A 23,184-nucleotide genomic window follows, 5' to 3' on the forward strand; every position below is an offset into this window, starting at 1 on the left:
CAGCTGGTGGAACTTATATACTAGCTAGTGGAACTTATACCACCAAACCCTCCAAGAGAAGCACCTGCACCAGGACTACCTAGAACATTTACATCGTCACATGGACACAGACACAGGCATGCACAAAACCAACACAAACAACCAACAGTTCAAAACCCTGCACAACAACAACAACCAACACAACAACCAGCACAACAACAACAACCAACACAACAACCAGCACAACAACAACAACCAGCACAACAACCACCCCCACAACAGCACCACAACCAACAGTTCAAAACCCTGCACAACAACAACAGTTCAAAACCCTGCACAACAACAACCACAAACAGAGCAAGACATAAAAGAAGTAGAGAACAAGGAAACCAAGAATTCTTAAAAATGCTAAAGGAAAATTATGGTTACCCAGATACTCTTGACTTTAGTGACAGATATAAAAAGCTATTAGAAAGTTCAAGGAAGGAAATACTGACCCGAACCTATTTAGCTTTATGGTTCAGCACCAAATGGGATATAATTTCAAACCTGGAAAATACAAGCTCGCTAAGGGATATGATTTAATAGCATATCATCAAATGACATGACTAAATTTACTCCGAGATATTTGGTGTCAGAGATAAATGACAATTCAACTATCTTCATGAAACGCGTAAAAAATAGAGACGGAACGAAAGAAGAAAGGGTTATGAATGCGGATGACTTAAATAGGGAACTTGTTAAAAACGGTCTCGGAATATATGAAATGCCAGCAGATGAGGTACAAGAAACTCCACAGGAAGAAGTTCAGATACAACCAGACATGGAAGAAATAGTTCAGCAACAACAGCTAGAAGAGCCTGAAGGAAACGAACAAGTCCCTCCTTTGGAAACTAACTTCACAGAACAGATGAAGATTTGGAACAGCCGAAAAATCTTGACCCTCAACAAGAGTATGAGTGAATATGGAATCTTTCCAAGAGTTTAAGAAAAATTCGGCTGACAGAGTAGAAGAATATCGAAAAATGTTTGCCGACATACAAAAGACTCCAACACCAGATGAAATATTCAGCATAGAATGGAAGTACTGAAAGAAAATGTACACAAATACAACAACCCTTTTTACTTACGAGCATATAACGTTCAATCTTTGGATGAACTCGGTGAAAATAAAAGGTTAATTTCAACAAAACATATAGAAATGAAACATTGTTTAAAGTTCATTCAGAACCTAACCAATATGGAAACAAACCTACTTTTGTTTCTGCAGACTATGGAACTACAATGAGATGGGGTCATAAAGCTAACCCGGATAGGTGGTTCATAAACTTACAACCACAATTCCAAGAAGTTGTAGACGCAATGGAAGTGAATGGTGAACCAGATTTAGCTGGTATTTTCAGCGCGGCTTTAATGCCATTGAAAGATATGAAACATGCAGATATTTTGAACCAGTATGAAATGAACATGGCTGATGGAAATATAACACCTGACGTTCTAGAACATTTATCTCAAAGAACTACACAGAACCATAGAGATGGTATATTTGGTGAAGAGTTTAGAAAGAGAGTTAGGGAGAGAGAAGGAAGAGAACCTATTGTACATGACCTTGCAAACGAAAGTTTACAAAATGTCATAAAAACTTACTTTGCAGACGATGAAATGAGAAGGGATGAATATTTAAGAAAACTCAAATGGACAGTACCAAATGAAATGTTAGTATTGAAAAACATGTTCCTTGACAAAATAAAACCAACTACAGAAATAAATGACGCAAGACTGAAACGTTGGGTAAAAGCTTTCCCATTCACAAAAGATATTGTTGGTAACATGGAAAGAAAACCAGAATGGCTACAAAAACATATATTTGGAAACGAGCTTATTCCATATGGACAAGCTCTGTTTGAAGAGCTTGAACCGAAAACTCAGGAAAGAGTCATGCAAACAATACGCGAAGACTCAAATACAAACTATGACAAAATCTTTCTAGGATATAGGTTACCTGAGATGGGCGACCAGAGCCCAAAGGCAAAAAGGACATGGGAAATTTGCAACATACTAGGTGAACATGATGCAAAGATGCAACAACTTAAAGCAGAGGGCAAGTTACCAAAGAAGAAGAGAAGAGTAGAACAAAGTGAAAGTAGTGAAGAAGTAACTTCATCTAGTGAAAGTAGTGGCAATGAAGGAAAAAGAAGAGTTAAAAACTCAGCCAGGAAGAAAGTAAAGCTTGGTCCACGTGGGTTCTATTATGACAAATAAATTCAACTATTCTATATTTTTACCCATATGAAATGTACGCCGCTCAGAATATAACGCCAACAGTTTTGGATGCCATGAATGGAAATGTTTCCGAATGGTATAACGAATGCGACAATGCCATTAGAAGGTCAGAAATAGTTCTGGAACTTACGAATATACAACTGCTGTTTCTTATGGAAACGTAGGTGAGTTTGGTGAAGGTTCTTCAACAACAGTAGATATTGCATGCGACAGGTTTCATATAATTTCTATTGACAACTCATTCTTATACGTGGAACAAGACATTGAAATAAAACCTTCTGCCAAGTTGTCTGACAAGAAAGGTTGCAATGGAATTTTCTATGTCGGATACCAATATGCTCCAGAAGTTTTCATGGGATATAAGATATATTCTAACTCTGACTTAGTTCAAACAGTAACATGGGCAAACTATGAATGGTTCGCTTTGAGAAACTCAGTACAACCACAAGCTAGAGAACAAACAGACCAGTATGCAACTATTGAGAAAATAAGAAGACTTGACCCTAACGTTCCAGGAGTTTATGTTGACCTTTCTGGACAAACTGCAGCAGCAGTAACCAAAGTAAAACTGAAACTTAGAGTTCCTTTGTCATCTTTCCTCATCTTCAGGTTTTTAAGATACTTGCCAAACTGGGCAGGAAAAATTTTCTATCGAACTTACTCCAAGCAAAAATAACTTAGTCATTGCACCAACACAAGACCCATTCACTCTTACTGTAGCTGGAACTGGTGGAGCCAAGTTCTGTGACTTTTGCAAAGACAAAGTTGACTTAGACTTTGGTTTCTCAAACTTCAACACTGAAGTAAACTATTATTTCAATGCTGCTGGAACTGCTTGGGACCCAGTTAAGTTCACATGCGAAAAATTTGAATGCAAGAGAATAGAAAGCAGACTTGCAGTCTATATGTTGGACCCAGATATTTCAAATGCTTTAGCTGCCAAATATATTGCAGTTCCACTTATGTTCCCTATACACCAAATATCTGTCAAAGACTTTGCAGGTGAAGTTGGAAACCAAAGTGCTGACCCAGGTGCAAGAACAGATATTGCTTTAACAACTGCAATGAAACATGCAGATACTATGTTTGTACTGTTCAGACGAACTATAAATGACTATTCTTGTTTCTACAACCCCGGTATTAAATATCATATAAACATAGATGGCAAATATTATCCAAGAGAAGAATATTCTACAGTTGAGGATATGAGGTCATACAACTTGACATTAGATGCTATGAACTTTAACAACAACTTCACAACAACCATTAACCCTGAAATGCAAAAGTTCTATTATGCCATATGTGAAAGTATGGACTCATACAGGAGGTCAAAAAACTCAATATACAAATGGAGACCGTTCAAACTTTTGGCTTGGCATTCCATTTGCTGACTCAGAAGACTTTATGGGTGGTATTTCAACTGTTGGTACAGTTCAAATACAATATACTGGTGACAGAGACGGTCAGATGAATTGAAAGCAAAGAAGTTTACAAAACCAATAGCACTTTTCACGGAGATGCTCTTTTGAAGATTCGTTCGATGAAACCTGCTGGGCTCCTCAGATTGGCATAACGACAGCTTCCATCGAGCAGATTTTGGCAGCAGGTCAGTAAGTTGTTCTTGAACTGACTTCTCTCCGTCAAATATTGACAGTACGCCAGTTTTGACATAAAATTGTATTATAAACTTTCCTTTAGAAATATCTGTAAGTTTTGAAGTTATATTTTTGTCTGCTTCAAGAACTTTCACCATTTCAGTTATACCAACTTTCTTTGCTTTATGAAAATATTTTGGTTCAGCAAAGACTGCTATTCTATAACATTTACCATTGTTTGTATAAAGAACTATTCTGTCAATGTATTTGTATTGTTTGTGTGTGTAAACTTTGTTCTGCTTCAATTCGAAGAGATACTCGAATACGTCCATCTTTTTATTCTAAGTAAAATGTCATTTCCGAAAAATAGAAGCGTAAGTGTTTCAAAAGGTTTTAATGGCGGTGGCAGATGTGAAGTTAAATTCACCAACTCAAACAAACAGTCAAAGTGTTGTTGTCAATGTCAAAGAAAGAGATGTTGAAGTGGGGAAACCATACGAAGACCAAGATGGTATAACAATTAGTTCCTGTAAAAGAACCAACATACCCTGAAGTTAGCAGAGACTTAAGTTCTGTTGCAGATATTCGAAACGACTACCAACAACTGAAAGACAAACTTCAAACTCAGGAGAAGATTTGTCAAGCTTTAAGTATAATGTTAAACTTGGTCGAACACAACCCTGTAAAAGTGAACTCATATGTCATTGCACCTCATGAAGTTTTGAAAGAACTATTGAAACTTTTGACAGAGGCAGACGATATAAACATCAAAGAAATAGAACCCGACGTTAGTTGCTGTGGTGTTTCATATAATGTCATTGACAAGATATACGTTATGAAAGGAGGTGAAACGTTGAACTTAAAATATAGTTTCCCAGACGTTATAAAAATATTTGACGACCACAACATTTCATTAAAATTTATTTGCTAAGTAAATGGCAGAAGACACAATGGTTTATACTATTACGACTAAAAACCCTGAGTCATATAATTCTATAACAACAAACTTACAAAGTCCTCAAGGACGATATTGTAAACTAACCTTAAACACAATGACGACTAAAGCTTGTTTTGCTCTTTTGACACCAGAAGATTTTATTGTTGTGAATGGTAAAAAATACTCCTTTGAAGATACTTACTCAGATATACCACCAACAGGTTTTGTTGACTTATTTAATACTTTAAGGACGAGTGTAACATGTGCTGCAACTAGAGCAGGTTTCATTATGTTTGGATGTCCGACTGAGTTTACTATAAACAATATGAGCTATAATACAAAACTTATATCTGGTTTTTACTACCAACAGTTTCCTATAACAGGAAAAGGTGTCATACAAGGAATGTCTGTTCCATTGACTTTAAGTACACCTATTTTATATATTGTTTCAAACTTAGGTTCAAAGTGTTATTCGAATGTCGACAGAAACTACTATGACCAAAAGATACTTATGCGTATAAACAACACTTTCTCTGCTGGTTTGCCTATTGTTCATTCGAATGCAGAGTTTTCAGCTTTAGTAAACTCAAACACTTTAGCAAACATAAACTTAACCTTAGTTGACGCAAACTTTGTTCCTGTAAAACTTTTATGTCCTATGTATTTGTCAATGACGGCAGAAAGTTTCGAATTGGAAGATGCAACTGGTGAAAGTATTGTATTACAAGAACAACTTCAACAACAAATAGCTCAAGAACAACAAATGCAACAAATAGCTCAAGAACAACAAAGTCAAGAATAAAAAAAATATTTTTTTTTATTTTTATAAAAATGTACAGAATAGATGTTTCAGATTTTTATGACTTCCAAGCATTCAGAAATATGTGTCCATTTCGAGACTATAACAAAGCAGTCGAGAATTTGAAACGTTTAGTCATTTATGTCGACTCTGCCCCAGAATGTTATGTTATGAAAGAATGGGATGTAGTCTTTAACAAACCAAGAGCAACAATAGTTTCAGAACAAGAATGTAAACAGAAACTTAAGAAAATAAAAGTTGTACAAGTTGGCATGAAGATGTTAGATGCTTGGGATATCTTATTGTCAAAGTTAGAAGATTTTTCAGTTCGTGGTATAAAGTTTTACACCTTCTCCAAACTTCTATTCTATCTTCACTGGATATAAATACGAACAAGTAGAATGGAAAGAAAATATTATAGAAGCTTGGTTAGACCATGTCAAAGAAATTATATGCAATGGAAACGAAAGAGTCTATGAGTATATCTTATGTTGGTTTGCAAACATCTTACAACATCCAAGTGCTAAAAATGAAACTGCTCTCATTATAATTGGAAAACAAGGAACAGGTAAGAACACATTCTTTACAGATATTTTGTGCAAACTGTTAGAAGGTTATTCGAATCCGAATATGACAAACTTAGAAAACATCTGTGGCAAGTTTAACTCCTCAATAGAGAATATGAAACTTATAGTTTGCAATGAACTTCAAAGTATAGATACAACAAAAGTTTTGAACTCAGATGCTTTGAAGAGTCTTATAACAGACAAAGTTGGAGTTGTTGAAAGAAAATATAAAGACCAAAGAGTTTGTGAAAATGTTGCAAACTTCGTTATGGTTTCAAACAATGCTGTTCCGATGAAGTTAGAAAGTTCTGACAGAAGATATGTAGTTGTCAGAACGTCAGATTCTCATATGCAAGATACAGAATATTTTGACGACTTAGCAGAAACTTTGACATCTGACTTTTACAACCACTTGTTCTCATATTTCATGACATTAGATATTTCAAAGTTCAATCCAAGACAAATTCCACATACCGAAGAGAGACAAACATTGTTAGAAGCAAACAAGAGTGTATATGAACTGTTCATAGATGAAACTGACTTTGAGTGTTTAGATGAAAGGTCATTGTACGACTCGTATAAACAATATTGTCAAGAGTATGGTTATATGACAGCGTCTAAACGAACATTCTTGGCAAATGTCAAAAGTCTTTTAGATGTTCAGAATGGTGTATATACAAAGAAAATTTTTTCTGAGTAAATTTTAAAAAAAAATATTTTTTTTATCCGATAGAAAAAGATGGCAAAATTCATCTCAGTAAACAAGTACATGTCAGGACTTAAAGAAGAACTAGACCCATTCACATATTTGAATGTTTACTTCTACCATTTTGAAAAGTCTTCATTCAGCAAAGTTTGGAACATCGAACCAGTTAAGTTTGCTATTGTGACTAAAAATGGTGCGAAATTTGAAGACTTAGACATAGAAGGTTTGTTAACAGTCAAAGAAAGTTTTGACAGAAGGTTCTCAAACCTTAAAGAAGGCAAAGCATACAAACTTGTTATACCTTATGAACCAAAGAAAGCAGACGACTATGAATATTATGAGTCTAAAGTTGTAGAAGTTCAAGGTAAATTGGGTAAAAAGATTTTAGAGTCTAAGCCAGTGTTTGCTCCTAAAGAGGAAGAGAACATTGACATTGACCCAGAAATGTTCTAAAAATAAAATTTTATTTTTACATGTCAAATTTCTTCTTCTCTGGCTCAGGTTCTTTCTTCTCTTCTTCTACTTTCTTTTCTTTCTTTTCTCTCTTCTTCTTTTCTGGTGGAGTTATGTCAAACTTCTCAGAACCATATTTTTGTAAAAGTTCTTTGTCCTTTAATAGCTCTTCTATTCTGTTTTCTATTTCATCTTCAAGAACAGTGCATGTGTCTTCTTTGCATTCTAAGAAGTTTTGTTGGACTTCATCTCTCCAAGAGGCGTCATCTCTGTCAACAAGTCTGTCATTGACAAATTTTAAGACTTCTCTGCTTAATGTTTTATGGTTCTTGTCATATTCCCAGAAACAGAACTTTAGAACAAATTCACCTTTCTTGTTTACACTATGTAAGATTTTATGGTCGACAGATGTTTTGCTGTCGAAAAGCTTGTCTCGAATATAGATGGCGAAATCGCTAGACATTTTCTAAAAGATAAAAATTTTAATTTTTCTAAAAATATGTTAGAAAAAAAGTTTGCTGACATTGACAAGAAATTTGAGAATGTTTTAAACAAGAACAAGAGGAAGTTGGAAAATGCTCAGATAAAACCCATACATGACAAGTTCTTATTTGCTCAGAATGGTATAACAGGTCTAATTGCACCACCTGGGTCGGGTAAGACTTTCACTTATCTTAAAATGGCTGCACAACAACAAGAACTAGATGAGAAGAACCCATTCTATGAGTTAGTAGTCATTTGTAGTACTTCTGGTCAATTTGACCAAACCGTCAATTCGTTCAAAGATATTATAAAGAAGTCTAAGTTAGTATGTATAAAAGACTCTGAGTTGTTAGATTGGATAAAGAAGTACCAAAGAAGAGTTTTGAAGTACAATGCTATAAATGAGTATATAAATTCGAAGTTTAAAGACCCAAATGAGGAAATGCAGAGAATATTAGAGAAGAAACACTTCAGAAACAAACAGAAAGAGATAGAATACATTTCGAAGAAATTGCAATCTTACGATTGGAAGACATACCCTCATAGATGTCTTCTTATCTTAGATGACTTTGCTTCTCATCCTTTGTTAAAGAACAGAGAACAAGACATGTGTCGAATTCTTAAGAAGCTCAGACACTTTAACATCTCTGTTGTCATTTGTGTACAGACAGCAAAGAGTTTAAGTAAGGATGTAAAGAGAATACTTACTGACATTGTACTTTTCCCCGGATTGTCCGAAGACGATTTCATGGAACTTATGAAAGAGTCCATGGCAGGTAAGTTTGACAGACATGAACTATGGGAGAAGTACAAAGTCATACAAGACCCTCATACTTCTTTCAGAATTCATATCTACGCAAACAAAGTTCAAATTGTAAAAAGTCAAGCTTGAAAAATGTAAGTGTTTAGTCTTAGTAAGATGGTAGCTTCTTAAAGCAAATACCATTGCTGAGTTTTATGTACGTGAAGAGAAGTACAATGAATTCAATTACGAGTACAATTGCAATGACAACTAAGGCAACTATTTTTGTCTTTTGCCAGCAAGGGTACTTCTTCTCTTCCAATGGTTCGGCAGAACTATACTCACTCATGAGAAATGCCAAAACGGTTTAATAGAAAAAGTGAAAGTTATTCTTCATTTTTTTGTATAAAAGATATGATTTTAGGGATTTTTTTGACGAAGTGTCAAAGTTCTCTTCGTAAAAAAATAACAGTTATATAATGAAAAAGTGTCATTTTTTCACGATTTCAGGGATTTTTTTGACGAAGTGTCAAAGTTCTCTTCGTAAAAAAATAACAGTTATATAATGAAATTTGGTCATTTTTTCACGATTTCAGGGATTTTTTTTACGAAGTGCAAAAGTTCTCTTCGTAAAAAAATAACAGTTATATAATGAAAAAATGACACTTTTTCATGTCCGAAGACTCGAAGGTGCAACACTTCCAAAATACCGACGAACTCAGAAGAGCAGCATGGCAGTATCTTCTTGACAACTTCTTTGAGTTCTCCAGGTACACCTTGGAAAATGCTGAAGAACTCCGACACAGAGAATTTGGAGAAATTGCACTCCAATACTACCTTGACAAACAAAGGGTAAACAAAGGGTAAACAAAGGGTAAAATAAGACTAAAAACTTAACGTTTAAAAAGTGACATTTTTAATGAGCTCCGAGTCACCGAGAAAACTTGGTCAGATGTTAGCAGCTTACTTCCCTGAGGAGGATGGAAGCGTTACATACGTAAGGTTCAAAAACAACGAACCTGGAATTGCGTACCAAATTCGCAATTACATGACCATGGAAGAGTACGAAAGGCTCCTACAAGAGAAACCAGCTCTAAACAACTCAGAAAAGAAAGAATAAAAAGTTTAACTCGTAATTGTTTATTTTTTTTACTTGTATGGGCAAGCTGCAAGAATGAAGTCGACTATCTCAGTCTTTGTTTTGACCAGTTGGACGGCTCTTGCGAGTACGTCTGTTTTGCGGTCTCCAGCTGGTGTCTGACCTTCGTAATTGCGCATGTTCTTGAGAGCTCCAACTGTAAATGGTTGTAGGATGAAGAGTCTCTCAGACTGCTTGAGGTAGTCTTCACGGTCACGAACCGAATCTGTGGTACGAGTCGAATCGGTCGATTTGAGGGAAGAGACTGAAAGCCTGTCATCTTCCATTGGAGCTGTAGCATACTCTTTGCGTAAGCGGTTCAGACCTTCTTCGAAGTCTTGGTCTCTCTTCGATTGAGATTGGAATTGGAATTGCTGGGGTGGAGCTTGCTGGGGTGGAGCTTGCTGGGGTGGAGCTTGCTGGGGTGGAGCTTGCTGGAACATCCAAGGGTTGGGGAAGTAAGGCATAGGCTGAGGAGGAGGGTAGTTCGGGAAGCCTTGTGGTGGGTAGTAACATTGAGGTGGAAATTGGTAGTAATTTGGTGGAGGTACTTGCTGGAACTGAGGTGCAGGGGCTGGTGCTTTAGGTTCTGCAGCTTTCGGTACTTCTGGCTTTGGAAGGCATTCAGGAAGAGGAACGTCAGTCATCCGTTTGTGTCCTGTCGGAAGGAAAATTTTTTCCAGTTGTCGGGAAAATTTTTTCCTGTCGGAAGGAAAAATTTTTTCTGTCGTTCGACCAAAAAGTTCTCAATTTTCGAAAATTTGAATGGTTTACGGACGAACAACAGGAAAATTTTTTCCAGTTGTCGGGAAAAATTTTTCCCTTTGTCCGGAAAATTTTTTCCAGTTGTCGGGAAAATATTTTCCTGTCGGATGGAAGGACTCGGAATGCTAGAAGGATTTGACGAGGCAATTTACCTAATTGAAATTAACGACTGCGTAAAAGACTACTTGCGCAAGGTAATGAAGCCCAAGGTCAAGTTCACCAGTATTTCTGGAAGGTCTACACTTCAGCTCGAGACTTCGACTGGAATTCCAATTCAAATACCAGACGGGACAGCCTACGATGGCATAAAGGACGCCAAAAGAGAAGCTCTTGTTAAGTTCCTAAACAAACGTCCTTGGATAAAAATACCAAACAAGGAGAACCCCCTACCCCATATGAAATTGGCAATTCAGTCTCTCCTTCACTTCTCGGGTCAGCCGTTCTACATAACCTGTGAAGGCGACATTCAGCCAGTTCTTCAGCCAGTTCAGTAAACATCTCATTTTAACTTCACTTTTTTTATGTTTTTACGCATGTGAAGAAGAAGCCTTCTGGTAAGTTTCTTATAGCCATATACATGGCACGCTTTGAGTAAAAACATTTTTTGAATGAAGCAAGTTAAATTCGTCCCACACCAATCTCAATGGACCGATGAAGAGTTTCAAGCTATGGTTGAAGACGTTGAGAACGACATAGACGGCGAACTTGAAGGAGCTCAAATCACAATTGCAACCAAAATTGCAGGAGTCAAGGAACAGATAGCTCCACTTAAAGCTACCAAAGCTACTCTTGACCTCATGGATAGTTACCGTTTAGATGTCAAGAGTGGAATAAGACAATTAAAATTAAAACTTCTAAACTACGAAGCTATACTCCAAAAGTTAGCAGAAATGAGAAGACTTTACCAGAGCTACTTACATGTAAGGGACTTACCTTCAAGCAGTCCGACCAAAGATGAATTTGTTGACATTGTCCCAATTTTGTCCGAAAGTCAGCTCAGATGTTTCGAACTGCTCCCAACATATCCGGAATATGAACGTTTGCCTGAACTCTTTCACAATCTCAAAAAACGTTTTTTGGTTCTCATGTTCCAAACTTTTATCGGAAGAGACAACAAACGTTCAGAAGAAGAACAAGATATTATTTTAAACTTGTTGTATGACTTAACCGTCATAACAAGCTTTTTGAAGTAAAACCGTCATTCTCAAACCACTTCATTTTTTCGATGTCCGAACAAGCACCGAAGCCAAACTCAATGGCAGATGTCCTTTCAAGGTTGTCAGACAAGCGCCCAGTTCAAATTCAAATTGCCCAATTGAACGCTCATCTGTCAAACACCATTAAGACTCTCCAAAGTAGTCTTATGGAAGAGATAACCAATCTCAAAGTCGAAGTCCTCACGAACCAAGCTTCCAATAAGAAAGTCCTGAACGATTTCGCGGAAACCTTGCGCCAATACAACATAGAGAACCAAAACCTTGCCCAACTCATCTACCGTTTCTTCGAAGAGATTGACACCATCTGGGCGGCACTCGGAAAGGACAGAACCTCCAACACCGTAATTCGTGAGTACCAAATTCAAGAAGGAATTTTCGAGGAAGAAGAGGAAGAAGAGGAAGAAGAGAAACACAAAGAAGAGGAAGTTTGGGCAACCCTTGTTGCCGATGACGCTTATGAAATTTCCCAACCCTACCCATACAAAATCCGCAACAAGGAGACCGGCAAGGTTCTTACCCCAGTCCTCAACAACTTGGGACACTTGAACCTTACCCTTCGAAATTACGGTTCAATTTCCATGGGAAGGCTTGTCGGTATGCAATGGGTTCCAAATCCAGACAAGAAGACGAGGGTCAGACACATTGACGGTGACAAGCTCAACAACCGTAAGGAGAACCTCGAGTGGTTCTAAGAGTAAAAAAATTTTATTTTAGGGGGAAACCCCGAGTAAATTTAGGTGTTTAGTTCATTAAGTAGGTTAAATTAAGGGTAATTTGGACAATTAGCTCCCGACCTCTGAATTGGACTCTTTCGTCATCCCAGTTGCATAGGAGGTCGTCCCAGAGGAGTTGGTAGAATTGCCAATCCAAGGACGATTTGTCCTCCCAAGCATTGAGGATGTACTGCTCGTAGAGTCTCATGACCTCTCCCTTGCACCAGACACCCTCTCCCTTGGAACGTAAGGCTTCTTCGAAGTGCTCGAATGCGATTGGCTGCTTGACCATCCGAAATGACACTTTTTGTCCGTTTGGTCAATGTTCGTGTCTCGTGCCATAGTCGACGAAAATACAGACAAACAGGTTATATATGAGTTTGAGACCAAGAATGGTGTAACTCGACCTGTCCGATTCAAAGACTCCGAGGGCGACCATGAAATTAAACGGAAATTAGCTAGGAAGGAATATAAAATGGACTGGTTGCCACCACCTCCACCTCCACCACCTTTACCTGTTCCTCAAGTAAATAAGCCTTTCACGTTCCCAAAAATTCCCACATTTAAATTCAAATTCGAATAAAAATTTTTTATTTCATGCAATGTTTAACTATTTCACCATCTTCTTTAACACCCCAGTACTTACGCTTGGAGAGGACATGAACTTCGGTGAAAATTTTGTCCAATTTGAATTGACCCATCTTCTCACCGACCATGCCCATTTCAATGAGTTTGTTGTACCCTTCTTCGTTCGTCATGAGTGCGTCAATGTTTTCATAGTAAACCACAACTTTGGATTTGACTTCCGAGAAGAATTTGTTGTAGTTGTCAAGGACTGCCTTTGCGAACTGAGGGTAAGACCAATGTTCGACAATAGGTTTTAATGTGGTTACTAAGCCACTTTGACCTTGAGTGAACTCGTACTTCAAAACAAAAGGAGAAAACCTTTCAACAAAGTTGTCGACCTTCTCATAATGTTTACTCTTCATCTCTTGAGGTTTCTTAATGGAATATCCCCATGTCGAATTCATAAGCAATTTGAGTGTCATTGCAAGTTTGGGGTTTGAAGCTTTCCTAATATCATACAGTTGTTGTATGACTTTTCCAACTGTATAGTTCCTTCCCGGGAACTCACCATCTTCGTTTGGAATTCCAGTCGGAATATATTGGACAAACCTCATGTACGCAGCGTTAAGGTCGACATAGTATATCTTTTCGTTTGAGTCGAACTTGTCGCAACCAATTGGTCCAGTTTGTGGAAATTCAAGTGAGTCTCTTATCTTCTGAGAAACTTCTCCTGTTATCTCATAAACATCGTCGAAGCAACCTGTTTCATATAAAACCTTCTGACCTAACTCAGATGCTCTCCAATACAATTTGACGTCAATTGGATGTCTCAATGGAAGTTTGTTTATAGCATCTTGAAGTTCTTGCAACCTCATTGGAAGTTCTTCTGGTTCGGGTTGGTATCCGAACATACCAACTCCTTGTGGAATTGTGTACTTCTTTTGTACTAGAACTTTGTCTGGAACAACTTTTGGTCTTGCTAACAATGAAAAGTTTGTTTCGTCTTTTGGTACAAAAGTTTCTGTCAGCTTGTCATCTGGAATTGGTTCCAACAAACCTTTCTCGAAAAGAATGTTTACAGCTCTGACAATGTTGCACTTGCCTTTTCCGAACAATGGGTTTGTAAGACTTTCGTTCAACATGAAGTGGTTGTGGACAATTACAATCTTCAACCATGGCAATTTGAAGTCAACAACATAGTCGTCATGTGAAGAACCTTTAGCTGTAGGTATGTTGACTCGGATATTGACATTTGCCAACGGTGCAATTTTTGCCAATTGACCTCTGAGAATGTACCTTGTCTTCACACATGACTCAAGATACTTCATTTTCTCATCTGTAACAAGACCAGAGTTCCTGAGACATGTAAGAATGCAAGGTTCATTGACAATTGTTTCAATTGAATTGTAAATTCCATACCTTGTCAAGTCAATGTCAGACTTATTTCTGAACGGGAAGTATCCAGCATGTTGTCTGACTGCTTGAGGGTTAGGTTGGTACCATTCGAACTTGACACTTGCAATTCCTTCAATTGCATTCAAAATGTCTGAGTCGGAGTCAACCATTTGTTCTCTCTTTGTAGTCTTGAAAGCGTCAAGAAGTTTTGCGGCTGTTTGTTCATTGCCATGTGCATAGTAAATGTGACCATCCAAATCTGTTATGGTCAATCTGAGATTGTGTCCTTTCTTATTTCCGTCTTGTATGGCAGCAAGTACTCCCATGAAGCCTTCTTTGTTCTTTCCTTCGTCAAAGTTTACTGTAAAGGTTCGACCAGATGTAATTTGACTTCTAACTTCACGGTACTTCTCATATGCATATCTTGTTCTTTCCATGGGAGCATGTGCGTCTTCACCTTTTCCTTTTTTCCTTCTCAAAGGATGCAATTGTTCGTCATGTTTCCAGTAGAATCTGGCAAAGCCGTCGTGTCCTTCAACTTGAGGTTCACTAACATCGAAAGGCATGTCCATAAGACGTTCTTCTTCTAACCTCTCTAGTCTGTTTGGATAATTGGCACGTGCTGTTTCCAAATCCATTTCGTAGCGAAGACCAGACAATTTGTCATAGACTTTTATGGGTCTTCCCTTCCTATATTTAAACTTCTTCGAAACTCTCCAACCATAACTTTGCAACTCTGCTTTTATTCTAGCAGATTTTCTATCCATTCTATATGGGGGCATTTTTATAAAAATAAAAAAATATTTTTTTCTTTACTTTACATAACCGCCTGCTGCCATAAGTCTTTGACGCCAACCCATACCAGCTAATGAAGGTTGACTTGGTTTAGTTTGGAAACTAAACTTTGGTTTTGGTTTATCTTCAGTTTTTGGTTTCTCTTCTTCTATCGGTTTTTCGTCACTTTTCGGTTCCTCTGACTTTACTTCACTTGCAGGAACAGTTGTGTCGTCAACATCTTCATAAATATCATATGCCATTTGTTTTTGTTTTCCTTTCAACTTTTTGTGTTTGTTGTAAAGTTTAGAATATTTCGACTCTAAGTCAATGAGATGTTCTATAATGAACTGTTGGTCAGTGAAGTAAACTTTTCCATCTGTTGTCTCGAAAGCTCCTTCAGACTTCAATATTTTATTTGTGAGAGTCTGTTTCTTTTTTTGAGATACTGCCGTTCCATTTTTATGAAAAGTGACTTTGTAGTTAGGGTTTGTATTTCCAGACCTGGCACTTTCTATTATTGAATTTTTCTCTTCATCTGTAAGTTCTTTGACAGGTTTTGACAATGGTTCTGAACTTTTTGTTTGTGGTGTCAAATCTACCGTTTCAACTTCTTCGGTCATTTCATCTCAGTAAAAATTTTAGTTTGGTTTGTTTTCAACTGGTTGTTGTTGTTTTTTAAGTCGGTCTAAAACTTCCTGAGGTATAGGAAGAACTTGACAAACACGTTGTGTAACTGCTGGAAGCCGACAAATCCATCTTGAACCCATTTGTCTCAATGCTGTATTGTTCATTTCATCTCAGTAAAAAACTTTACATTCCCCACGTTTGAGGCGGTTGAGGTTGGTTATTGTTTACCCACTGTTGTGCATGGTTATATCCTCTGTTAAAGAATCTTTCACCTTGGTCCATATAGTGTCCTGCTTGGTTATAGTAGTCATTTGCTTTGTTATAATAGTTTCCTGCTTGTCTTCCTACATTGTCCATCCATCCTTGAACTTTTCCTCTTGTTTCAGGATTTGGAATAAGATTTGTTGCATCTCGTGCTACATCCCAACCTTTCTGTACAGTTTGTATAATAGGTTGTGCTTTCTCTTTAAGTATACCTAATGTACTCAAAATCTTCCTTCCAACTCCAAATACACCTCTGGCTATTGTTCCCACTGCGGGTAAAAATCTGGATGCAACTCCTGCTAACGCGCCAAATAAACCCATTTCTTATGGGTTAAAAAATGACGAATCCAAACAAGGACCCCTATGTTTCTAAAGCGACAAAGAAAGCACTCATGGTAAAAATCTTTAGTTCAACACCAAATGCTTGGTTTATGGATATCTTGGAAAACATTCCGAGGTATAGAGAAGATGGACCACCATACTGGCTAATATTTGTCGGTCAAAACACAAGATACTGTGAAGCCATACCATTACAGTCCAAAAATATTTTAGATATCTTAGCAGCTTTGACAATATTGTTGACAAATACCATCCAACAAAACTGACATCTGACTGTGAAAGTTCTTTCAAATCAGATGATAAAAACTATCTGCGTTCAAAAAATGTAAACCAATATTTCATTGTCGACCAAAACCATTCTGCTCTTGGTGTCATTGACGGTTGTATAAAAATGTTAAGAGACTTAAACCAACCACAAGGTGGTGAAGCAAATGAAATGTCATATGACGACAAATATAGACACTTCTCCATGGCAAAGATGAGACAAGTTTTAAATATTTACAATAGCCGTAAACAAAAAGGTTTGGGAAACCACTCCCCCGAAGAAATGAAAAACAACCCTGACTTAGAGAAAGACTATATATTTAATAATTTAGTCAAAAGAGACAAACAAGAAAGAATGCCGGGCTTCAAACTTCAGAAAGGTGACAAAGTAAAAATAGAAATACCAAACGCGACCCATATGAAAATACTATTGACTATGACAACAATGGGAACCGACAGGTACTCACATTCGTGTTCGTAAAAATAGAAGAAAGTATACAAGAGAATATTATGAAGTTTTAGGCAAACATGGCAAAATGTACACACTGCAAGCAGAAGATAAAACTACTATTGCCAGACCTCGTTTCAAACTTGTCAAAGTTCAAGGTGGTATACTTTCAAAGACAGTTCCTAACAAATATAAGACAACTCCTGACGAATATGCTAAAGAAGTTGAAAATGACGACTAAGCAATTCTATACCATGCGTAAACTGTCATGTAAGGTGGCATGTAGTCTTTACTTTGTCCCGTTGTTTGCGTATATCCTGAAACGAAATGTGTATGGTTTCCTTCTCCCTCAGTGTACTCCAGTAACAATTTATAGCAAACTTAACGTTGTCTTTAACATCATATCCTTTACCTTTTGTCATTGCTGACCAATCCCAATATCTATGCTTATGCCAACCTGCTTGAGATGTACTTAAATCTATGTAGTGACTTGTGCAGGTAAATTTTCACCTGAAATCGTTTTACTTCCACCTGTTTCCTTTGAAGAGTTTGCACAATACAAAAACCTGTCGACTATTTGAGTCCAAGTTCCAAAACCAAGTACTACTTCTGGTCTGGTAGAGTTCATTGACGTATAAATAGAGCCTATAGGATATAAGTTTGAAGTATTTCTGTCTTTAATGTTTGAAGCTCTGTTTTGTTGCTTTCTTGTCATATAAATCTTGAGCAGTGAATTTAATATTATGTTTCCTCATGACATAAACATCTTTACATCTAATGTTTCTCATCGTCGTTATGTCGTCATCCGATGTTAAACCTTGTGGAAAGTTAGGAGGTTTACAATATAATGCATCCCCACCAGTTTCTTCAACCGTTCCTTCAATACTTTCTATAGCAACAGTTGTAAAACTTGTATGTGTATGGTTCTTGTCTGCTTTCTTCTCTAACTCATCGTTAACATATGTTTTATCCGCTTTAAGGTCTAAACATCCTGAAACCCATCCTGTATCGGCTTTACTTTTTAAAATCTTCGATGTCCATTCATGGTACCAGTCAACCCTTTCTTTCATTTCGTTATCTTTTCATCCACATATTCCTTATCTGCTTTCTTCTCTAACTTACTAGCCACACATGCTAACTCATCGTTAACATATGTTTTATCTGCTTTCTTTTCAAGGCTAACGTTTAAGTCTGTTATTTTAGATATAGAATGTGTATGTCCAACGGCACTTTCATGTTTAAGGTTCTTGTAAGTTTGTAATATTTGCAATGGTATGTGTATGAGTCTTTTTAGAATATTCGTTTTCAGCTCTGTCACTTCACTTGACATTTTATTGTCAACATATGTTTTGTCTGCTAGTTCAGATGAGTATGTTCTTTTGTTGCATAAGCTTTGTTAGCTCTTTCTTCTTCTTTTGCTATTGCATCGTCTACATATTCTTTGTCAGCTTTGTTGGTCAACATCTGCTTTCAAAAGAAGTTCATTTATAGGTTTCTCGTTTAAAGTTCCTTTTGTTGGTTTATTTACAAACAGTATGGTTCTTATTGTCTTTGAAACAGAAAACTCATCTGTCATTGGGTTTAATGTCAGTTTTAAGTTTCCTTCTTTCAATGACTCAGATATCTTAGAAATTTGAAAAGTTTGTTGTGTTCTTATTTAGAGCTTGTATAATGAGTTGTCGGTTGTGTTGTATTTCTCTCATAGACGCTGTTTCATTTGACATTTTTATTCTAGATAAAATATGCTTTCAATAGAAAAAGAAAATTCAAGAGTTGCTACAACTAAACCATTAGATGAACTTTTTACGAATGTCGGTCAAAGTTTGAGACAGAGACCGTAAAGCATGAAGGCTATCTTTTGACTACCCGTTAAGATGGTTAAGAGACCCATCTGTCACAAAAGCTATTGGCTTTCGAAGAGTAAAGTTTGTGTCTGTAGAAGATAAAAGTTTTCCATTTATTGTAAGGTTTCATATAGATTATACATCTGAAGGGCAACGAAAAAAAATGTGGGAAGAAATTGAGCTAATACAAGTTGACCTCTCATCTTCTCTACAGGCTGCATTAAAAAATATAGAAGATAAAATAAATTCATGTTATGCAAAATATGCTGATGAATATGCGAATACCAATAGCACACTTTATGTGAGAATTGTATATGACAAGCAAAATTCACAAGTGTCATTTCAAATCTACGAAGACAATCCAAATAAAGACGAACAAATATATACAGAATTCACTGCAATGTCATGGTATTATTTGCAAAGAATGTTAAATCAGAAAGTTGAACCTCCTTTAGCAAATATCTACAGTCGATATGCAAGAGATGAACCATATTTATTTAAAGATGTTTTCGACTCAGATGCTATTATAGTTCATGCTTCATTTTCTGGTGCACAAAATCTTTTTATGCTTGGCAAATGACTTTTACGAAAAACCTACAAAGCTATATGAACCACCAAGTGGAAGTATTTCAGACTTTCAAGTATGGTTTACAACAGATGGAAGAAAGAGAATAGTTCCATTATACCATGCGTTTACTTAGAACTTAGTTTCATATACAACTACTATCGAACGTTAAAAATATAATTTTTTAATACGTTGAGGTGTTGGATTTGGTTGCCAACTAGACTGTGGTGCAGGTTCAGGCTGTTGTATAACAGGGGCTTGTTCTTCTGGTTCAGGGTCTTTAGTATAATACCAACAAACTGACCTACTCTTTTACCAATATTTTTGACTCGTTCCAAATTCCTCTTCCTACGGTTTTGACGCCATTCCATATACCTCTTCCAACATTTCGAAAGAAGTTTCAATACTACTGAAGAAACCCATTTTACTATATGTAAAATCTAATGTCCGCCTAGTCTTTTGCGTTTCCTGTTGAGTTCCATAGCATTCTTTAACTGGAGCTCATACATTCTGTTTCTCCTCTGGTAGAAAACATATTCTGGGTCAACTCCTGTGTTCGCGTCATCTGCATAAAGTTGTTTATATCCCACTTCGGGGTTTGTATAAAACTCTTCTCATCTCATATTTGCATACCATGGTGGCAAACCTAACGCAGCGTCATTTGACATGGCAGTTTGCATTTGTACATCTGTTGGCACTTGACATAGTTTGCCATTGCAGTTTGTATTCTAACTTCATTTGGAATATTCTCTGGGTTTGGTTGTCCAGGTTGCTGTGCATTCGCTAAGTTCTGTGCGTCCATTTAATATTAGATAAAAATATCTCTTACGAGTACATATACTGGACATTTGCAGGCATTGGTTCATCTTCATATTCTCTATATCTTTCTGCCACGTCAAATAATAAATGACACAATGGAAAAAACCTAAAAGTAGTAGTTATTTAAACCACATTTACTTACTAGTAAAATTTCTTTATTGTGACACTTTCTCCAGTTTATAGGACCTCTCTCATATTCTATCTTGTCATATATAAACTCATAGTCATGTATGTCCTCTAACCATTTCATGACACTTTCCAAACCACTTTTATCGGATGTAAAGTAAAAGCATGGATGGTTATGTAAAACGTCTAAAGTTTCTAAAGAGTCTCTCAAAGTCCAGTCTACTTGGTATTGAAAATCCCATGTGTTAAAGAACGGCGGGTCCACTATAAAGAAAATATTTTCCTTGTCTTTATATTTTTCATACAACTCTGTCCAATGACATCTCACAAACTCTATACCCTCAATATATTTTTCTATGTCTCTTTGAAATTTGTATAGTTAAGATATAAAACTTTTGACATAAGTGTTTCAATGTCATGAACTCTTATAGCACCACTATATATAGTCTAGCAGATATACTATCCCAGTATATATTCTGCTTTTTTCAAAACCTCTCTCACAATATTTTTGTTATCTAATGGTATACGTTCCATCTTACCTATAGGTATCTTTTCTTTTAACTCTTTCAATATATTGTTTGTGTCTGGTATATGTTTGAGACGGTCCATATAGTTGTCGAAGTCATTGCATATAATCTTTGAGTCTGGGAATATTGTATGGCACAAATGGGATATATAGAAACTTCCACCGAACAAATCTACAAATGTTAGACCATTCGGTAGTTTCTTAAGTTCTCTCAATAGAATATCTTTACATCTACTCTTATTTCCAAAGAACGGTAACGGTGGTTTTGTAAAATTCATTTATATATAATAATAAAAATGTTTTTTCCTGAAAAGTGACAGAAAAGTGACAAAACATGAAAACATATATAATTTGTGAAAAGCGACACATTATATAATGTTTTCGACCCAGAAGAAGGCTTCTCAAAGTATACTTCCTTGGAACGCCTGTAACTTTTCCTGTAGCGACGATAGACCCTTACTTGTCCGGACAAAGTTATACTAAACATCTTCAGGGCTAGAAGGGGCGCAGCCCCTGGAAGCCCCTCATACCTGACCTAATTCTAAGTAGATTTTGTAAAAAATCAAGAAAGAAAAAATTTAACGTGCTTTATTTTTTTATAATAATACATATTATTATATAATTAACATATTCATAATGTTTTACCCTTTCAAAAATATAATCCTCCTCCTCTCAAATAAACGTACATACGGGTGGCCTCTTTTTTCAAAAAATTAAAATTTGAAATTTTGGGCTCAAATATTAGAGATTTTTTTAACCTTCAACGATATATGTTGTCTATATCAGATATGGCAGTCCCAACGGGAACCGCGGTAATTTACCGAGGTTTCCGCACACCGGTTCCTTTTTTTAGGAATTTTTTAGATTAAAAAATATGCTTTGTAAATCATTTTTTGTAAATCGGCAAAAATTTGGAAATATTCTGACGACAATAAATCTGGGAATAGTATTTGAAATACGAGAACAACCTATTTAAAAGTGTTTCGCTCGATTTTGTATAATTTCAAATTTTCGCATATAGCTTTCCGTGAATTACCGTGATTTTACCGCCACATCAATAGTTTACGACACTTTTCCCGTAAATTGAGTAGTTTACTGCACTTTTTCCGTAAAATTGAGTTACGGGAATCCGTAAGATTACCGTACCTCACTTCTAGTTGAAAATAGCATTAGTATATAATAAATAGATATATTATTCATATTTTTGATTTTGAATTATGGAAAAAGTGAGTTCAGAACTTCCAATTATTATTTGATTAATTATGTTAAAAATACTATAAGGAATTAAAATACATAATGTTGAAATTTGAATTACGGGAAAAGTGAGGGTGAAAGTGAAGTGAAAAAGTAAGATATTTTTTGTTGAAATAATCATAGTTGTACAATTTTGAAACTATATGTAAAGCTATAAATTGAATAAATTCAAAAACAAAAATTGTTTATTCTTATTAATAAATTTATATTAATCAATATTTGAACAACCCGTAATTAAAATTGAATTCCTCTTAAAATTTAATCCATACGTTAATTTTTAATTTGCTCGGCGAATGCCGAGCTTCCCTACTTCTCTTGTCATTCCTTCAAAAACTCTAATCTCATCGCACTTACAAACATCATGATTTGATGTATTGTCGAGAAATCTTAGACTTGTTTGTCATTTGATGATAGCATTTGAAAGTCATCTCGAAAATCGATTAACAAGACAATTTCCCAAACATCTACATACAAGTAGATGATGGTAAACCCATTAGAGTTGTTTTGCTATGATTCCTCTAATCTTATGATGAGAAAAATCATATCAAAACAGCTCTAATCGAACATTCTACACAGCTTAGCATCCAGCTAGTTCCAAGTAATGCGATTACAACATCAACGGCCAAAGCCTTTCAGAGTCCTTTAATCATTTCTTCTCATCTCAATGTGAAGTGGCCCCAAACGAACTACAAGCTGACGTTACAACGCATTACAACTCGGTTAATACGAGCATATACATTAGAGCTGCTTTGTTATGATCTCCCTCATCAATTGATGAGAGATCTCATTATGAAGCAGCTCCAATCGAACTAAAAACCTACATACAAATGAGTGAAAACAAATTCATTAGAGTTGTTTTGCTTTGATTTCTCTCATCAGAAGATGAGAGATACCAGAACAAAACAACTCTAATCAAACTTTCTACACAACTCAGCACAGTATCAATGCAAAGTAATGCGTCTGTATCGTTAACAAGCAAAGTTGTTTCGGGTC

The 23,184-nt window shown here is 36.2% G+C and overlaps 17 protein-coding genes and 4 pseudogenes across 21 annotated transcripts, besides 3 other annotated features; 14 read left to right on the forward strand and 7 right to left on the reverse strand.

The window, feature by feature from the left end:
* Positions 1 to 384: 384 nt before the first annotated feature.
* Positions 385 to 1,142, forward strand: TVAGG3_1030980 (annotated as a pseudogene). The gene has a single exon. A coding segment is annotated over exon 1 (758 nt).
* Positions 1,143 to 1,206: 64 nt separating this feature from the next.
* Positions 1,207 to 18,276: a mobile genetic element.
* On the forward strand, positions 1,342 to 2,241 carry TVAGG3_1031000 (protein of unknown function, DUF4106 family; the record flags this gene model as incomplete). The annotated part of the gene is made up of 1 exon (XM_051255182.1): positions 1,342 to 2,241. One exon carries the CDS (start codon positions 1,342 to 1,344, stop codon positions 2,239 to 2,241), a length of 900 nt encoding a protein of 299 aa, XP_051080756.1.
* Positions 2,274 to 3,546, forward strand: TVAGG3_1031010 (annotated as a pseudogene). Its single transcript has one exon. A coding segment is annotated over exon 1 (1,273 nt).
* TVAGG3_1031020 (uncharacterized protein) lies at positions 4,910 to 5,581 on the forward strand (the record flags this gene model as incomplete). Its single annotated transcript, XM_051255183.1, has 1 exon — positions 4,910 to 5,581. A coding segment is annotated over one exon (672 nt), but the record flags the coding sequence as incomplete, so codon positions are not given.
* Positions 6,275 to 6,859, forward strand: TVAGG3_1031030 (uncharacterized protein; the record flags this gene model as incomplete). The annotated part of the gene is made up of 1 exon (XM_051255184.1): positions 6,275 to 6,859. One exon carries the CDS (start codon positions 6,275 to 6,277, stop codon positions 6,857 to 6,859), a length of 585 nt encoding a protein of 194 aa, XP_051080758.1.
* TVAGG3_1031040 (protein of unknown function, DUF4108 family) lies at positions 6,899 to 7,318 on the forward strand (the record flags this gene model as incomplete). The annotated part of the gene is made up of 1 exon (XM_051255185.1): positions 6,899 to 7,318. The coding sequence occupies one exon, from the start codon at positions 6,899 to 6,901 to the stop codon at positions 7,316 to 7,318; it is 420 nt and encodes a 139-aa protein (XP_051080759.1).
* TVAGG3_1031050 (uncharacterized protein) lies at positions 7,335 to 7,625 on the reverse strand (the record flags this gene model as incomplete). Its single annotated transcript, XM_051255186.1, has 1 exon — positions 7,335 to 7,625. A coding segment is annotated over one exon (291 nt), but the record flags the coding sequence as incomplete, so codon positions are not given.
* Positions 8,244 to 8,693, forward strand: TVAGG3_1031060 (protein of unknown function, DUF4106 family; the record flags this gene model as incomplete). Its single annotated transcript, XM_051255187.1, has 1 exon — positions 8,244 to 8,693. One exon carries the CDS (start codon positions 8,244 to 8,246, stop codon positions 8,691 to 8,693), a length of 450 nt encoding a protein of 149 aa, XP_051080761.1.
* Positions 9,463 to 9,663, forward strand: TVAGG3_1031070 (uncharacterized protein; the record flags this gene model as incomplete). Its single annotated transcript, XM_051255188.1, has 1 exon — positions 9,463 to 9,663. The coding sequence occupies one exon, from the start codon at positions 9,463 to 9,465 to the stop codon at positions 9,661 to 9,663; it is 201 nt and encodes a 66-aa protein (XP_051080762.1).
* Positions 9,693 to 10,328, reverse strand: TVAGG3_1031080 (uncharacterized protein; the record flags this gene model as incomplete). Its single annotated transcript, XM_051255189.1, has 1 exon — positions 9,693 to 10,328. One exon carries the CDS (start codon positions 10,326 to 10,328, stop codon positions 9,693 to 9,695), a length of 636 nt encoding a protein of 211 aa, XP_051080763.1.
* TVAGG3_1031090 (uncharacterized protein) lies at positions 10,554 to 10,940 on the forward strand (the record flags this gene model as incomplete). Its single annotated transcript, XM_051255190.1, has 1 exon — positions 10,554 to 10,940. One exon carries the CDS (start codon positions 10,554 to 10,556, stop codon positions 10,938 to 10,940), a length of 387 nt encoding a protein of 128 aa, XP_051080764.1.
* On the forward strand, positions 11,055 to 11,639 carry TVAGG3_1031100 (uncharacterized protein; the record flags this gene model as incomplete). Its single annotated transcript, XM_051255191.1, has 1 exon — positions 11,055 to 11,639. The coding sequence occupies one exon, from the start codon at positions 11,055 to 11,057 to the stop codon at positions 11,637 to 11,639; it is 585 nt and encodes a 194-aa protein (XP_051080765.1).
* TVAGG3_1031110 (MazG nucleotide pyrophosphohydrolase domain-containing protein) lies at positions 11,672 to 12,355 on the forward strand (the record flags this gene model as incomplete). Its single annotated transcript, XM_051255192.1, has 1 exon — positions 11,672 to 12,355. The coding sequence occupies one exon, from the start codon at positions 11,672 to 11,674 to the stop codon at positions 12,353 to 12,355; it is 684 nt and encodes a 227-aa protein (XP_051080766.1).
* On the reverse strand, positions 12,405 to 12,668 carry TVAGG3_1031120 (uncharacterized protein; the record flags this gene model as incomplete). Its single annotated transcript, XM_051255193.1, has 1 exon — positions 12,405 to 12,668. One exon carries the CDS (start codon positions 12,666 to 12,668, stop codon positions 12,405 to 12,407), a length of 264 nt encoding a protein of 87 aa, XP_051080767.1.
* Positions 12,699 to 12,959, forward strand: TVAGG3_1031130 (uncharacterized protein; the record flags this gene model as incomplete). The annotated part of the gene is made up of 1 exon (XM_001281793.2): positions 12,699 to 12,959. One exon carries the CDS (start codon positions 12,699 to 12,701, stop codon positions 12,957 to 12,959), a length of 261 nt encoding a protein of 86 aa, XP_001281794.2.
* On the reverse strand, positions 13,760 to 13,948 carry TVAGG3_1031140 (uncharacterized protein; the record flags this gene model as incomplete). Its single annotated transcript, XM_051255194.1, has 1 exon — positions 13,760 to 13,948. A coding segment is annotated over one exon (189 nt), but the record flags the coding sequence as incomplete, so codon positions are not given.
* TVAGG3_1031150 (uncharacterized protein) lies at positions 14,126 to 14,598 on the reverse strand (the record flags this gene model as incomplete). The annotated part of the gene is made up of 1 exon (XM_051255195.1): positions 14,126 to 14,598. A coding segment is annotated over one exon (473 nt), but the record flags the coding sequence as incomplete, so codon positions are not given.
* On the reverse strand, positions 15,151 to 15,375 carry TVAGG3_1031160 (phage tail repeat-like family; the record flags this gene model as incomplete). The annotated part of the gene is made up of 1 exon (XM_051255196.1): positions 15,151 to 15,375. One exon carries the CDS (start codon positions 15,373 to 15,375, stop codon positions 15,151 to 15,153), a length of 225 nt encoding a protein of 74 aa, XP_051080770.1.
* On the reverse strand, positions 15,926 to 16,327 carry TVAGG3_1031170 (uncharacterized protein; the record flags this gene model as incomplete). The annotated part of the gene is made up of 1 exon (XM_051255197.1): positions 15,926 to 16,327. One exon carries the CDS (start codon positions 16,325 to 16,327, stop codon positions 15,926 to 15,928), a length of 402 nt encoding a protein of 133 aa, XP_051080771.1.
* On the forward strand, positions 16,815 to 17,298 carry TVAGG3_1031180 (annotated as a pseudogene). The gene has a single exon. A coding segment is annotated over exon 1 (484 nt).
* Positions 18,277 to 18,799: 523 nt separating the features above from the next.
* TVAGG3_1031190 lies at positions 18,800 to 19,646 on the forward strand (annotated as a pseudogene). Its single transcript has one exon. A coding segment is annotated over exon 1 (847 nt).
* A 2,078-nt stretch (positions 19,647 to 21,724) lies between these two features.
* Positions 21,725 to 23,184: part of a mobile genetic element that runs on past the window's edge.
* Positions 22,850 to 23,110: a mobile genetic element.

The sequence above is a fragment of the Trichomonas vaginalis genome, chromosome I (genome assembly GCF_026262505.1).
Source record: "Trichomonas vaginalis G3 chromosome I, whole genome shotgun sequence".
NCBI lineage: Eukaryota > Parabasalia > Trichomonadida > Trichomonadidae > Trichomonas > Trichomonas vaginalis.